Below are 13,846 nucleotides of genomic sequence, written 5' to 3' on the forward strand. Positions count from 1 at the left end.
ACATAAGCGAAGGTGGGGTCAGGACCGCACACATGGTAAAAAGCTCAGGCAGGATCCACTCGAACCTGATGATTATCTCACTCAATGTTTTTTGGCATATCAAAAAAAAAAAACATCTTCCTACACCAACGAAAAGGTATTTAAAATACAAGCTGATGGGGGTGTAGCAATGATGATCGTGCTTCTGGTGACGAGACGAAGCTGGTTAACGACTCTGTAAGTCAACCCTGTCTAATCACTGGATTACTTTAAAAACCAGCCAATTTAGCCAGACATTTGACTAGGATTTACACTGGCATTAGCAGTTCCCTCCATCTTCTTATGCACGTTTATGTCTAATTTTCCTCTCTCTGGTTTTACATGCCCATGTTCTTTACTCTATCTTGTACAGCACTTCTTTACTATGTTTGAAAAAAAAAAAGATCTTTATAAATAAATTCTTTAACCAATATATATATATATATATATATATATATATATATATATATATATAGATTCTAGCTGGGGGAAAATATTGAAAATGCATATTTATTTTCTGTCATTCAAACTCTTCGTGTTTTCATAAAAACATGTCCTTGGTTTATGATTTTAAAAAAATGGCAAAGAAATGAACAAAGCCAGAGGAAAAAGCAACAGTTCAGAGGGCATGATGCACTCTGGGCTCATATACATCTGATAACATTTTCTCTCAGAGGTAAACTTTTAAATTCTCAAACATGATCAACAGAGTAATCTTTTAACTGGCACAAACTATAATAAGTCTTTGATTCAGGTACACATTAGTTCTGCTGAGATCTATCAGAATAATATTTTGGTGAAAGTAAGATGTAATCATAGACCCATATAAGAAATGAAGAAGCTTCATGTTACTGAAAACAAAATTTAAAAGAAAAGGGAATTTAAAAGGTAATGAGAAAAAAATTCAGTCAGTGAGAATAGAGCAGTTTATTAGCCTGTGGTAAATAATCTGTAGAGAAAAGAACTGAACAGTAAGTGGATTTCCCAGGATAAAAGCAGAGACATTTATGAAGTTTTAAATAGAACAGTTTCTTTTGTGAGGCGACCACAGTTATTCAGACAGCATTTTGTTTCGTTAAGCAACCTACAGCATGAAATATGTCACAACAACAAATATACACGTATGGCATGCTGCAGAGCCCATCTTCAATGTCGGCTTAAAACAAAAACAAAAAAAAGACAAAAAGGCAGGAAGTGTTTCGATTCAAAAGTTCAAGTGAGCTTTCAACAGCATAAACGGCTGGGGTTTATGCTGAACACCTGCTTGAAGGCCAACTCTACACGTCAACAAACCGCTGAATTTTCACATACATTCAGATTAGGTCCTTCTCGCACAGAAAATTGTGTTTAAAAATAACTACACCTGCCTGCATCCCTTTGCAGTCGCGGGCGTGTTTGTGTGTGTGCGCGCTGGTTGAGCGGAACAGAGAGCAGATGAACTGCGTGTAACAGAGCGAATCCCAGCAAGAGTTTCTCATAGATGATTCCAGCTCTAAAAATCCTGAAACGTCTCATTTCCAATTCAAACTTTTGATGATATTAAGTTCCTCTTTGAAATAGAAGCCTCCCCCAGCTCCCTACAAAACAAGTTTTAAAAGCAAAAAGATTAAAACTGGAACACAGTCACAGTGCAATACATGTAGCCAAACCGCTTTTCTCATCTAGGCTGGCTGCATTTCTGAGATCAGCGACTCCTTTTGATTTAGTGTAACATACTATTTCTCCAGTAGGTGGCGCCACTGTTATCCGCAACTTCAGTTAAAAAAACAGCAAAAAAACAAACAACTAAACAAGGAGCAGACCATGGTTTTGTGCCATAAAATGTTATGGTTGTGTAAACCAATATCAGAACCTTTAGTGCTACTTTATTCATCACTTTTACAGAAACTTGTTTTAACTGCATTTAGAGCAAATGTGTTGAGCACAGACTTAAAAATAATGCAACACAGTTTCCGGATAATGGAATTGGGAACATTATGGATCTAAATGGAGATGGATAATGGTGTGCCTGAATGAGTCTACGGTAACCCAGATGATCCAAAAGAAGGCAAAACAGTGGTGTCATTTCTTAAAATTATCCATGTTGGTTAAGATTTTTCACGCCAAGCACTACAATCCCCCCCCCGGCAACTTTAATGTTGCAAATGTTTTACCTTATTACCACACTAAAAAGGAAGAATCAATTCTGACACTACAGACTTATTCTTCAAGTCCTACTGTTTTCCCCAGAACAAAACTATTCAGCGAACCAGAGGTATACTGCTGAATCAGGTAATATAATCCTTCATTAAGTTTTCTTTCAGTCAAATGTAAATTATTCAACAGCAGAAATTGCCTGTTTTTATTTGCTAAAGATAATAGTTTTGGGGATTTCTTTTAGGTTTAAGAACAAAAACCATCAGCAATTTAAGGTAAACTCATTTCAGACTTTGATTTTAAAAGTGGCTGCTTACTTATCGAGGTAAATTCAAACATTTGTCATCTGAGACAGATGAGTTGTGTGGGAGGTACTTAAACTTAATGTTCATGTTAAATCACAGTTATTATGCCTTTAAGATTCAGCCATGGAATTACCTAAAAATAAACAAAAAAAACAGTGACACTATTTGATGACCTTGGTTTCTTTTCATTCACCAACTACACCGTTTTAACTTAACTCTAGAAATGGTAACAGTTACAGTCCATTTACATCGTCTTGCCTATTGCATCCAACTGTACAGGCCTATAACAATTTATTGTATTAAGTTTCAATCCCGCAAAACATGCCAGAAGCTGTGAAGCCACAGCTGAGGTGCAAGTTTAAAAACTACAAGAGACAAAGCCCAAATTCGCTCCTGACAGTCGTGTGCACCGTTGTCTCTTGAAGACAATATTCTGGTGACTGCCGATTTGAAAAAAAAAAAAAAAAGTCACTTTAGGTTGCCACGGTTCTTACAAACTTCGTCTAGCGAACCAGTTCTTTCTGACACCCTTGTTCCTCTGGAACTCGCAGATCAGATTATGTCCCTCCGGAATCAGTGATGTCATGGCGTGCGCCATCTGTCACACATGCCGATTCAAACCCAGACAGTGAGGCTTGGACGACGAAAACTCCTTACGCTTCCGTCCAAACTGGAAGCTTAGTGAGGTTCTGTAAACTTTGCTCCATCTGCAGTTTGCAATGAGCATGGTTGAACAGAGAAATAATAAAATCAAAACAGCCAGGATGAACTTAATGACCTCCGAGTGACGCTTGGGGATGAACCAGAGTTCCAGATGCTCACTCCCACGTTTCTCTTATCCTTGTCTCTTTTAGAGGCACAAGAGCTGCTTAAATATCCATCGAGACGTCATGAGAAGTGAAGGTATGCGAGACGAGCGACGCATGAGGGGGGCGCCGTTACCATATGTGAGATTCACAGTGAGTCATTTTGATGACGCCCACTCCTCCGCCTAACCGGCGGTAGTTCATTCCACCGTGCAACCTGGAGAAAAGGTGAGAGAGTACAAACACCAAGTTGACGGAATCAAGTCACAGAAGACATGATGACGTCAGTTGAATAAAAAAATAAAATAAAATACAGCTTCTTGCAAAAGTAATCTTGATTTTCTTTTTACATTTTAAATGCTAGCAGCTTTAATGCGTTTTAATTCAAGATAGAATTAAAATAGCACATACAATTATGTGCTACAAAGTAAAATTGCACATCACTCAAACCACACCATCCCCACAGAGATAGAAGGTGGGGGCGGCGTCATGCTACGTAGATGCTGTTCTTCAGCAGAAATCAGGAAGTGGATCAGTTTCATAAATACCTTTGCAAGGAGCTGTAATGATGTTGCTATATCTCCCAATTTGTGCCTATCAGTCCATCAACAATCACAATAACGTTTAGCCACAACAAAATTTTTTTCTTTGTCTTCTGCAACTTTAGATCACCATGTGCTTTAGATGGCAAAGCAGGAAGCTGCATTCAGATAAATCATCGTAGGTGTGAGCTGCATAGACAGTTTTATAAAACATCCATGTCATTGTTTGATACTCCAAACAATCTCCTTCTGCCTACATAGGTTTCCATGTAAACTCATCAAAATTGGTTTCTGGCAGGCTTAATCCGTTCTCTGACGGCAAATTTAGAACTCCACTTAAACATCAGTCAGATGAAATTTGAATTAAAACTCAAAACAAATAAAAAGACATTTAAATAACAAAATCCAATATACATTTTTGACAAACCTACTCATTTTTCTCATTTTAAAGATGAAATCAAAAAGACTTACCTCCATGTGTTGGCGTCCGGGTCGTATACTTCTATAGTTTTTAAATATGTTGTCCCATCGAAGCCACCTACCGCCATCAGCTGACCATTCACTACTGCCAAGCCCACCTACAGACACACATTTACAGCTTTGTATCACACAACAACAACCCAAAGTCATCCAGTGTTTATTAATTTAGTGGTATAACCTCAGATACAGACCCCACTACGTCTGGACGTCATGGCAACAACTGGCGACCACTGGTTGGTCCTGGGGTTGTATCTCTCTGCGCTGCTCAGCTCTGTGGTGTCGTCCCTCCCCCCAACAGAGTAGATCATGTCCTGGTAGACCGCGCATCCGAGGTGCTTTCGTCTCGTCCCCATGGGAGACACCGTGTGCCAGCGGTTTTCTTGAGGGTTGTAGCGCTCCACTGATGACAGAAAAATGGACGGAAATAGAATGGTATTGTTTCAGACGGTAGAAACAACATTTGTAGCTTAGTAGCTTTTAGCAGTCTGGAAAAGGTTTTTTTTTATAAAAATGTATTCCTGTTGTAGCTGTTGAAAGAGGTTTATATTGCCTTTTTACGAGGTACAGTACCCGTGTTTAAAGGAGATGTCCCATCAGACCCTCCTACAGCATAAAGAAATCCTCCCAGCACAGCGACAGCTACACCAAGCCGCCTGGTGCTCATTGAGGCCACACGAGTCCACTTGTTTTCCTTTGGATCATACCTAGAAGGAAGTTATGTTAAGATACAGTTAATCAATTACACAGTAAATTATTTCCGGTAAAATAAGAGATGAGGCAAAGTCAATTTCAATAATTGCTTCCAATTCTCATTATACAAACAAGAATGTCTGTTTACCTGCAGGAAATGAGAACAACTACAAGATTAAATATTTAATAAAGTGTAAAAAAAGTAAACTGAGCTCAATTTATGCACAAGGGCAAACCTTTCAACAATGTTGAGACAAGACACTCCATCTTGTCCTCCGACAGCATACAGAAATCCACCCAGCACAGCGACACCCACGCTGGTTCGGCAAGTGCTGGTGGGGGCAACGTCGCTGCTCCACTGGTTGGTTTTAGGATCATATCTGCACAGGTGGAAATCAAGCGTTGGTTTAAAGAGAATTGCATCCCTTCCTTCATCAACCTAAACAATAGTATTTTGGGTGATCGGCTTGTAAAGAGAACATGAGCAGTTGTCGCACCGACCTCTCCACAGAGTTGAGATACGAAGAGCCGTCGTGACCGCCCACCGCGTACAACAAGTCGTCGAGGACGCTGACGCCGACTCCACATCGCCGTTTGCTCATCGAAGCCACCATGCGCCACTCGTTAGTCTGCGGGTCGTAGCGCTCCACGCTGGAAATGGCGTCTCCGCTGCACCAGCCACCAACTGCAGAATAGCATAAAAAGAATGACTCAAACTTGTACAACGAGGACCTAAATACTAACATTTTATAATTTCACACATTAACAACATATCAAATACCGTGAGAGATAAACAATTGCATTTCGGGATATTTTTTTTTTTTTGTTCCTGACCTGCAAAAAGAACTTCTCCGCATCGAATGGGTTTCCGAGGGCGGGTTCTGGGGCCCTGCATCAGCGGCCGTTCTTGTGGAAGCAGAAGGTAGTTTTTGGCCTCATCAACCAGGTCTCTGAAACAGTGGAGCAATTACATCATGTCTCTGTTTATTTTATTTCCCTTCAGATCAACGGGAATGTACAGTATAGTGATGTGGAAAAGTGTTTGACTGCTTCCCGATTTCCTAGTTTGTTTGTTTTTTTTGGCACGTTTGTCACACATGCAGGGTTTTCTTTTTATCCTACCATCTTCGTTTAAAAACTCAATTTTGTGTTTACTTGTGTGGCTTTCACTAAAATTTAAATTGGTTTGCTGTTCTGAAACACTGAAGTGTGACAAACTTGCAAAACAAAATAGGATATCAGGATGGAGGCAAACACTTTTTCACACCATTGAATATCTATGTTACAAAAGCTATATATTTTGTCAAGAAATATTAATAAAAGTTAAAAAAAAACAAGAAAAAAACCACCCACCTGCATTCTTCATCGCTTTTGATCAGGGGGTCTGAACCAACGGTCCCAACCAGAAACTTAGGGCTTAATAATGGCAAACGTACATGCTGCAGAACCTGCAGAGAAAACATTAAGGGCATCATGCATCTCATCTGAATATCAACAAGGAAATAATGAAGCACATATGAAGCCTAAACATACTGAAATGCAGACATTATTTTTGAAATAATAAAACATAAAGAAATGCAGCAAAACTACCAGATTTATCTCAGGATAAAAGCCAACTATCAGACGCTTTAAATGATCCAGAACTTTCTGAAATGCCACTCGCTAACTGCACGGCTTCCTGCAGTAACAATATTCCAACAAACCTGGGGCAGCTGGGGTCTGCGTTCCTGGATGCTGTATTTCACCCATGCCATAACGGCGTTAAAAACCTGCTCCTCGCTCCGCACATTCAGCTCATCGCTGGAGATGATGTCAATCAGCTGGTTGGCAGGAAGCAGCATGAACTCCTCACTTTCCATTACCTGCAATCACACGCAGAGGAGGATTCAAGTCTCAGTGAATCAGCTTTGATTAGTGTGAGGCTCTGAAATAATTTCAATCTTGAATTTACATATTCAGTTACCATTTTAGGATTTGACATGTCATACTTCTCACAGTGAAGTAAAGACAGTGTGTGTAAATCCAAACAATAAAGGCAGCAATGTCTTATAGGTTCAAGGACCTAAGAAATGAACAGCAGCACCAATCTTGTATCATTATTAAATTACTGTGACACGTGAGAGCACCACACCGGAGGCAAACCACTATTTTCTATAAATGTTCTTTTTTTTGTTGACTAATTGAAATGGAAAACGGACACCTATATTCAATTCATTCATTCATCAACAGAATTCGTCTCACAACAAGTCTGTCATTGTAATTATGGGAGTAGAAAAGTCAAAGTAACAGTTTCTGAATTAAACATTCAACATTTTTCACTGTAGACTCTAGCAAAGTCAGAGGCATATTCTCTTCTGCTGCTTCCCTACCTTATGATTTTTGCAGAGATTCACAACAATAATAATAATAATAAAAAAAAACCATTAAGAAAGCTGGTTGAGGAGCTATATATGTCCTCCTCTTTAAGTAGAAAGAGTGATACCTCCGTGGAGAAGATGTACAAATCTACATCACTACTGTAATGTGCTACGGCTCCATTAAAAGTAATTTTCTTGGCAGAGCTTAGGACAGGATCAATACAAACAACAACAGCAAATTTAAAAGCGCTTTTCCTCTTCTTGCATCTGTTTTTACCTCCTGAAAATTATGCTGTGTGAACTTGTCTGCAATTCGCAGCAGTTCCCGACAGGAGTGGGTGTCGGCAAAGGCCCTGATGCCCAGACAGTTGGATGGATCCAGCTGTCTCTTTAGAAACTCGCAGCAGGCCTCCTGGATCTCAGCCAGCTGGAGAAGACAGGCGGCAGGAAGCAGCGTCTGGACGTTCCCCTCCTCCACTGTCACCTACAAGGCCAGACACGAATAAGGTTTACATATTTTTTCCTATCAAGCCAACATAGGTCGGGGGTTTTCTAGGAGATAAACTCTCATAACTCTTTTATTTAAAACCTAATTCAAACTAGTACGAAAAGAAGCCACTTTAAAAGCATCAGCGGATCTAAACTCAGAAGAATAAACTATAAAATCTCCAGATTTTCAGCTTCCACCAGCATGCGTGCGCAAGTATTTTTGTACCGTGAACAAGCGCCGTCCTTCCTACCTGTGAGGTGTAGGCAAAGTCAATGAGCAGCTCCATGGCTCGCTCATCAATGTCACGGATAACCACTTCAGTCTGCCTGCTCTCTGCCAGCTCCCCAGTAAACATCGCCCTAAGGAGACCACCGAAAAACAGATTCAATACTACTGAAGCCAATTCTCAGGACCTCCAGACTTTTGACCTTTAATTTAATGGAAAATGTGCCGGGGGGGGGGGGACCGCAGAGCGCCTTCTCATACCTAAAGTACGGGCTGCAGGCGGAGAGGATCACACGATGAGCGTAAATCTTCTTGGCGCCCACCACCAGCACCACGTCGCACAGCTCCCTGTGTTTCCTCAGTAGATTGATCACTTCCAGCGTCTGCCGTGGGTGTTTGTCCGATATGTAAGGCATGCGTGCTGGCTGGGGGACCCCTTCAGGCAGCTTGTTGGGGTCCCCCAGGGTACAGCGGCTGGTGATGTCCATTCCAGTGGCGTCCTGACGTGCGCTGGTGGCCCTTTGAAATTTGAAAGTAGAAAGAAGAAAAGCAGAATTACAACTTGGCATCCTAATTAATTGATTTTGTTTCGCAACAGAAGGACAAGTTTTGTTCTTTTATTTTTCACGTGTCTAACCTGGCAGATCAGGAATTGCACAAGCAGTCTGGTTAATTCTGTCTAGCGTGGGGCAATTTAGCAAAAAAAAAGATTACACATAATTATAAATGTAATGGATTTTTTTTCTTCTTGGAACAATTTGAGTTTTTATTAAGATGTTTAGTCTGATTATGCATGATCTTTAATTTTAAAAAATAATAAGTACACCATAAATCACATAACCTATTTCTACAAAATTAAGTAATATTTTACAGCCGTTACTCAATAATGCAAAATTTTGTAGCCTGTTTTCCAGATGTATACAGCTCTCTCCAAATTCTGAAATGGCATCATATAAAGTCAGATGTTCTTCTGTTAACCTGAAGTAAATTTACACAAATGAGAAACTTGAAGTATATAAAAAAGCAAAGCTTCATTCAGTGACGGTTTGGGCAGATGAAAATGAAAGAGCTGAAATTAAACTTCAGCTTGGCACTTTGCACAGGAAATGCAGGCCATCAGGTTTGGAATGACATAGCATTAATAAGCACAACTTAATGGAGAAAACTCTAATGACTGAAGTCCTCTACAGCTCACCTCACCTTGTTTTAACTGTGTATCGAATCCAGTTGGATATTTTATACCTCCCTGCTCCTAAAAGTTCGCCCCCCTCTCCGAATAGATGTGTCCATGCTATGCTATCTCTACTGCCACTGCACAGACCTGGGCAAATTCTAAGTCAGCTGAACCAAATATAGTGAAGTCGCTGACCTATACATGTAGCAGTCAGTGTAAACGTATCCACACCAGTCGCTTACCTCCGTGTGTCCCCCAGATCTCTTTAGCTCCGAGAACACACAGTCACTTTGATGCCGGGTTTCACTTCAGATTATGTTCGCAGTGCCAGTCAAAGGTCCCTGACATTTAAACACATCCATTTCAACAGATGCCACTGCGGTCGGATCTCACTTTGCTTTACATATCTGTGCAAACCAATTCTGTTGAGCCGCGGGCAGGTAAATATTGATTCAGAACGAATGTGATTAGAAAGTTTGCCATCCGACGTTGGATGGGACAAATTCAGTAAAGGAGAGGCGATCCTGAATTACAAGTTAAATTGTGCTGTGTGAAGGGAGAATATTTACCAAAATAAAATAAATCTAATCGGTCATATTCATAGGTCATTAGGATTCAATTTAATTTGGCTGCTGCTTTCATTCTGTCTTCAAAACAGAAAACACATTGCAGACATAAGTTGTCGTTCACAGGCTGCACTTATGCTTAGAGCACCTAGTGTTGCTGTTAAAACATCTCCTTACATTTAAAGTCTGTTGCAATAGAATACTCCATGATTTGTTTTTTACTGAGTCATGTCATACCCAGAAACGTCAATGTATTTTATGACAGACTAACACAAAGTAGATGAGATTTTAAAAATATAAGCAACTGTCAGCTGACTGGAATAAAAATGTTAGACAAATTTCACCCTGGACAGGTCACCAGTCTGTCGCAGGGCAGAGACAAATTTTTATTCACCATTAGTTGTTCACTTGGTTGCTTCTCTGATAAATGTGGGGTTTTTTTTCCCTGGCTCGTCAGTTTAGTTGGACAGCAAGGTTTAGACTTGTGTCTTACAACTTTTTCCAATTCCAAGTGATGGATTGACCACTGCTCTGTCAGATGTTTAAACCTTTTTTTTTCCTGGAGCTTAATCCTGCTTTACTCTTCTTTATAAGTTTATCCCTGACCTGTCAGACGTGCTCTTTCGTCTTTACCAGCAATCTCTCTCAATTTTTCTGGGGCCTTCAGAGAGCAGCTGTGTTCTCTGAGTTCACTGAGTTCAAATTACACACCAGTGAATGTAATATAATATGTTACGGTGACTGTTAAGTAGTTTTATTTCTACTTCAATATTATGATCACCTTTACAATTCGACATTTGTACTTTGTGTTGGTCTATCAAATAAGACTCAGTATATTGAAGCTAGTGAATGTGAAGTGACAAGATGTTATAAAAAAAAAAAGCTGCAGAGATGGAAACAACTTTGCAAGGGACTGTATCTACACTCAGTCCTAATCATTCCAAATAAAACAGACCTCCAGAAATACATCTATAACTTTAAAACATTATTTACTGATATTAAATACATAGTGGTATTCCACCCTCTTTGGCCAATTAACCTTTGTTGCCTCTTAAACCTCATGCACACATGGTAATCCAACAAGTTCTTTTTTCAGTCATGGTGATGGCAAAAGTTTATTCATAGCACATGGGCGTGTGTAACCACATTCCTGTTCTACTTCAACCCTCAACCACGTCAATAAGGCTGAACGATATTAAAATAAAATGAAATGTGAGATAACGTTGGTGATTGTTGGGATAGCGACGATACGACTTGCAATACACGAGGAATTAAAAAGGTTTTACTGTCTTCCTGCTAGCAAGCAGATCTCAATAAATGAGCCTTTCAGATAGATGAGTCGTCTGTCCAGCTACTGGAACAAAATAGGCTGACGTCTGCTGTTTTGCATTGAAACAACTTAGCTGTAGTTTGTTAATGATGTGTATTAAACCACTTGTGTCACTGACTATTTCCCAGGCATTGAGAGCCTGAATGCTTCAATATTTAGCAAATATTATGGAAGTTCTTCACTTTATATGTATTGCATACACTATTATCACAATAATGCAATGTGGAGACAAAAATCTTTTTAGTTTCACTCCAGAGTGTTAAGCCATTAAATTTCCCCCCATAAATCAATTATGGCTAATATGTCTGAATAAGTACATAGAAGCTGTTTAGAATTGTCAGAACTATGTTGGAGATAGTAACAATGATTTAAATCTTAATTCTCAAACTGCATTAATGCAGTTAAGTGGTCTTCAGACAGGGCTCCAGAGGCAACAGAAAAATAATTATGTATATTTACACCTACCTGCGCATTGGCTTTGTGTCCATGCACTGAAGAACAATATCTGATTCACGTCGCCCTGTAAAGACAGCAGAATAAATCACAATCTATTGTTCATCAAGGCTCAACATTTTTCTAAAACTTAAATGCAAATAGTTTCTGGATTTACGTTTTCTCTTGGAAACGCATGCCATCTTTTCAATTCTTTTTTTTTACAACCCTTAAGAGCAGGCCTTTGTAACGTAATGCTATCAAATTCATCTCCATTAAAAAAAAAAAACCTTCCTGACTGCGCTCGTTATCTGTTGAGCACATTTTGTAGTCATGACATGTCATGTTCAGCATTAAAATCCTTCTTTACAATTCTGTTGTTGCATCAAAACAATATACACTGCTCAAAAACATAAAGGGAACACTTAAACAACACAATATAACTCCAAGTAAATCAAACTTCTGTGAAATCAAACTGTCCACTTAGGAAGCAACACTGATTGACAATCAATTTCACCTGCTGTTGTGCAAATGGAACTTTGTACAGAACAAAGTATTCAATGAGAATATTTCTTTCATTCAGATCTAGGATGTGTTATTTGAGTGTTCCCTTTATTTTTTTGAGCAGTGTAGTTCTAGGCAACATCAGCAGCAGACACACAAAGTCCAGTCAGATCTGGTCTTCATTGAAATATAAAGCCCCAAAAACCTTTGCAACATTTATTAACTGCAACGTTAAACCAATAACAAGGAAGCGTTAATATTTAGCTACAATATAATGTTTTGTTCATAAACTACCATAAGGCACTGCCGTAATCATCTTAAAAGTGGCGTGCAAATTTAAAGTTACAGCAGACTGACAAATGAAAGACCCAATTTGGATGAGTGTATATTAATGATGCTGTCTATAGCTGAAAGTATTTCAAAGTATGGCATCAAGAACAGCAGGAGATTTGTGAATTTCTGAATATTACAGAAAATTTTCTTTTTTCAACCACAACTAAGGCATCGTAGCCTCGTAAAACCCAGCCCCTTGTTTTATGCTTTGCTTCGTACAGAACGCTTAAAAGAGATGAGAAATTGCAGGAAGGCAATGATCGGGCTGAAGACATCGCTGAAGAACAACATTCTATCTCTTTATGGTAAAAGAAAATAGTGAGAATAATTTTAAATGGTAAACAAAACTCTGGTAAACTTTACTCTTGCCACTGCAACATTTGTTTATCACGCTAAAACAAGGGGAAGAATAAATTGTTAAAATGTCAACACAGACAACAACACAGACATTAATCTTGTCATTTCACCCATTTCTTTGTGTTTTAAAATCACTTACAAAATGCCCCTAGTATCAATTAGTCATAGTTTAAAATTCTGTTATAATGTATCACGGTACTTTAGGGGACATTTCTAAAAAATCAATGATATCTGAATGTAAGCAGTATTTGCATTGTGTACGTTTATGAAATAGCAAATGCAGTTCATAAACTCTTCATTTATGTATAGCAGTTTTGATTGTTCTCTGTTTGCTGTGTATGTTTAGGACCACAAAGAGAAACAAGTCAGTCGGATTTAGCGCATCTATTACCTCATTGCAGTAATTTTACGGAACAAGCCCCCTTAGAAATAAGATAGAAAAAAAAACATCTACATAAAAAACGCCCAGTAATACGAGATGCACTTTTTTTTTTTTTTACCGACAAACGTAGCTAAGCTAACACAGGCTAACTACTAGTTTATCTAAAATGCGCAAAACAAAAAGCTATTCATGAAATATCGGTCATTTTTAGACTGCACAAAATGTTACTGAATAAATATGGTTTGGGAAACTGTCTAAAGCCAATGTTTCTCTTAGAAAACTAGAATAAACGAAGCAACACTTGCTGACGGACGTTGATCAACTTCCCAGTGTTTGGGAGGCTAAAATCAGGAGCTAGCGTTATAAAAAGCTACATGTCGTCACTGTACAAGAGGCAACTTATTACAGCGAGATGATCTGATTGCTATTTGAAGCAGACCTTTATGAGTTAGCTTACAAGTTCATGCATATGTGGCCGTTTACGCCTTAGCTTTAGATTAGGACAAAACCTCACTGGATAAACTGTGTGCCCAGGTTTGTATAAGCCGATGTATACACGATGTAAGGAAAAGAATAAAATCACAATAAGCTACAGAGGTGAGTATTTTTAAGAGAGGGTTTACCTTATATTTCCATCCCAATGGCTGAGAGAGAAGTAGCCTCGGAAGATAGTGTTTACAGTTCCCAACTGCTGGTACCCGCTGAAGCTTTTCCTCCTT

The 13,846-nt window shown here is 39.0% G+C and overlaps 1 protein-coding gene across 1 annotated transcript; it reads right to left on the reverse strand.

The window, feature by feature from the left end:
- Positions 1–926: 926 nt before the first annotated feature.
- On the reverse strand, positions 927–13,846 carry klhl20 (kelch like family member 20). Its single transcript, XM_005797051.2, has 14 exons — positions 13,751–13,846; positions 11,585–11,639; positions 8,311–8,568; positions 8,075–8,183; positions 7,612–7,818; positions 6,681–6,839; positions 6,331–6,425; positions 5,812–5,927; positions 5,479–5,662; positions 5,214–5,357; positions 4,858–4,991; positions 4,479–4,687; positions 4,279–4,385; positions 927–3,482 (listed from the first exon to the last, which is right to left on the reverse strand). Exons 2-14 carry the CDS (start codon positions 11,605–11,607, stop codon positions 3,398–3,400), a joined length of 1,830 nt encoding a protein of 609 aa, XP_005797108.1. The 5' UTR covers positions 11,608–11,639; positions 13,751–13,846; the 3' UTR covers positions 927–3,397.

This window comes from Xiphophorus maculatus, chromosome 6 (assembly GCF_002775205.1).
Source record: "Xiphophorus maculatus strain JP 163 A chromosome 6, X_maculatus-5.0-male, whole genome shotgun sequence".
In the NCBI taxonomy this organism is placed as follows: Eukaryota; Metazoa; Chordata; class Actinopteri; order Cyprinodontiformes; family Poeciliidae; genus Xiphophorus; species Xiphophorus maculatus.

Excerpts from the sequence above, each read along its gene's own strand:
- klhl20 (XM_005797051.2), bottom strand. The coding sequence starts at position 11,607 with ATGGACACAAAGCCAATGCGCAG. Across the intron at positions 5,928-6,330 it reads AAAAGCGATGAAGAATGCAG|AGACCTGGTTGATGAGGCCA; the intron begins GTGGGTGGTTTT and ends CCACTGTTTCAG. Across the intron at positions 4,688-4,857 it reads GACATCTCCTTTAAACACGG|TGGAGCGCTACAACCCTCAA; the intron begins GTACTGTACCTC and ends TTCTGTCATCAG.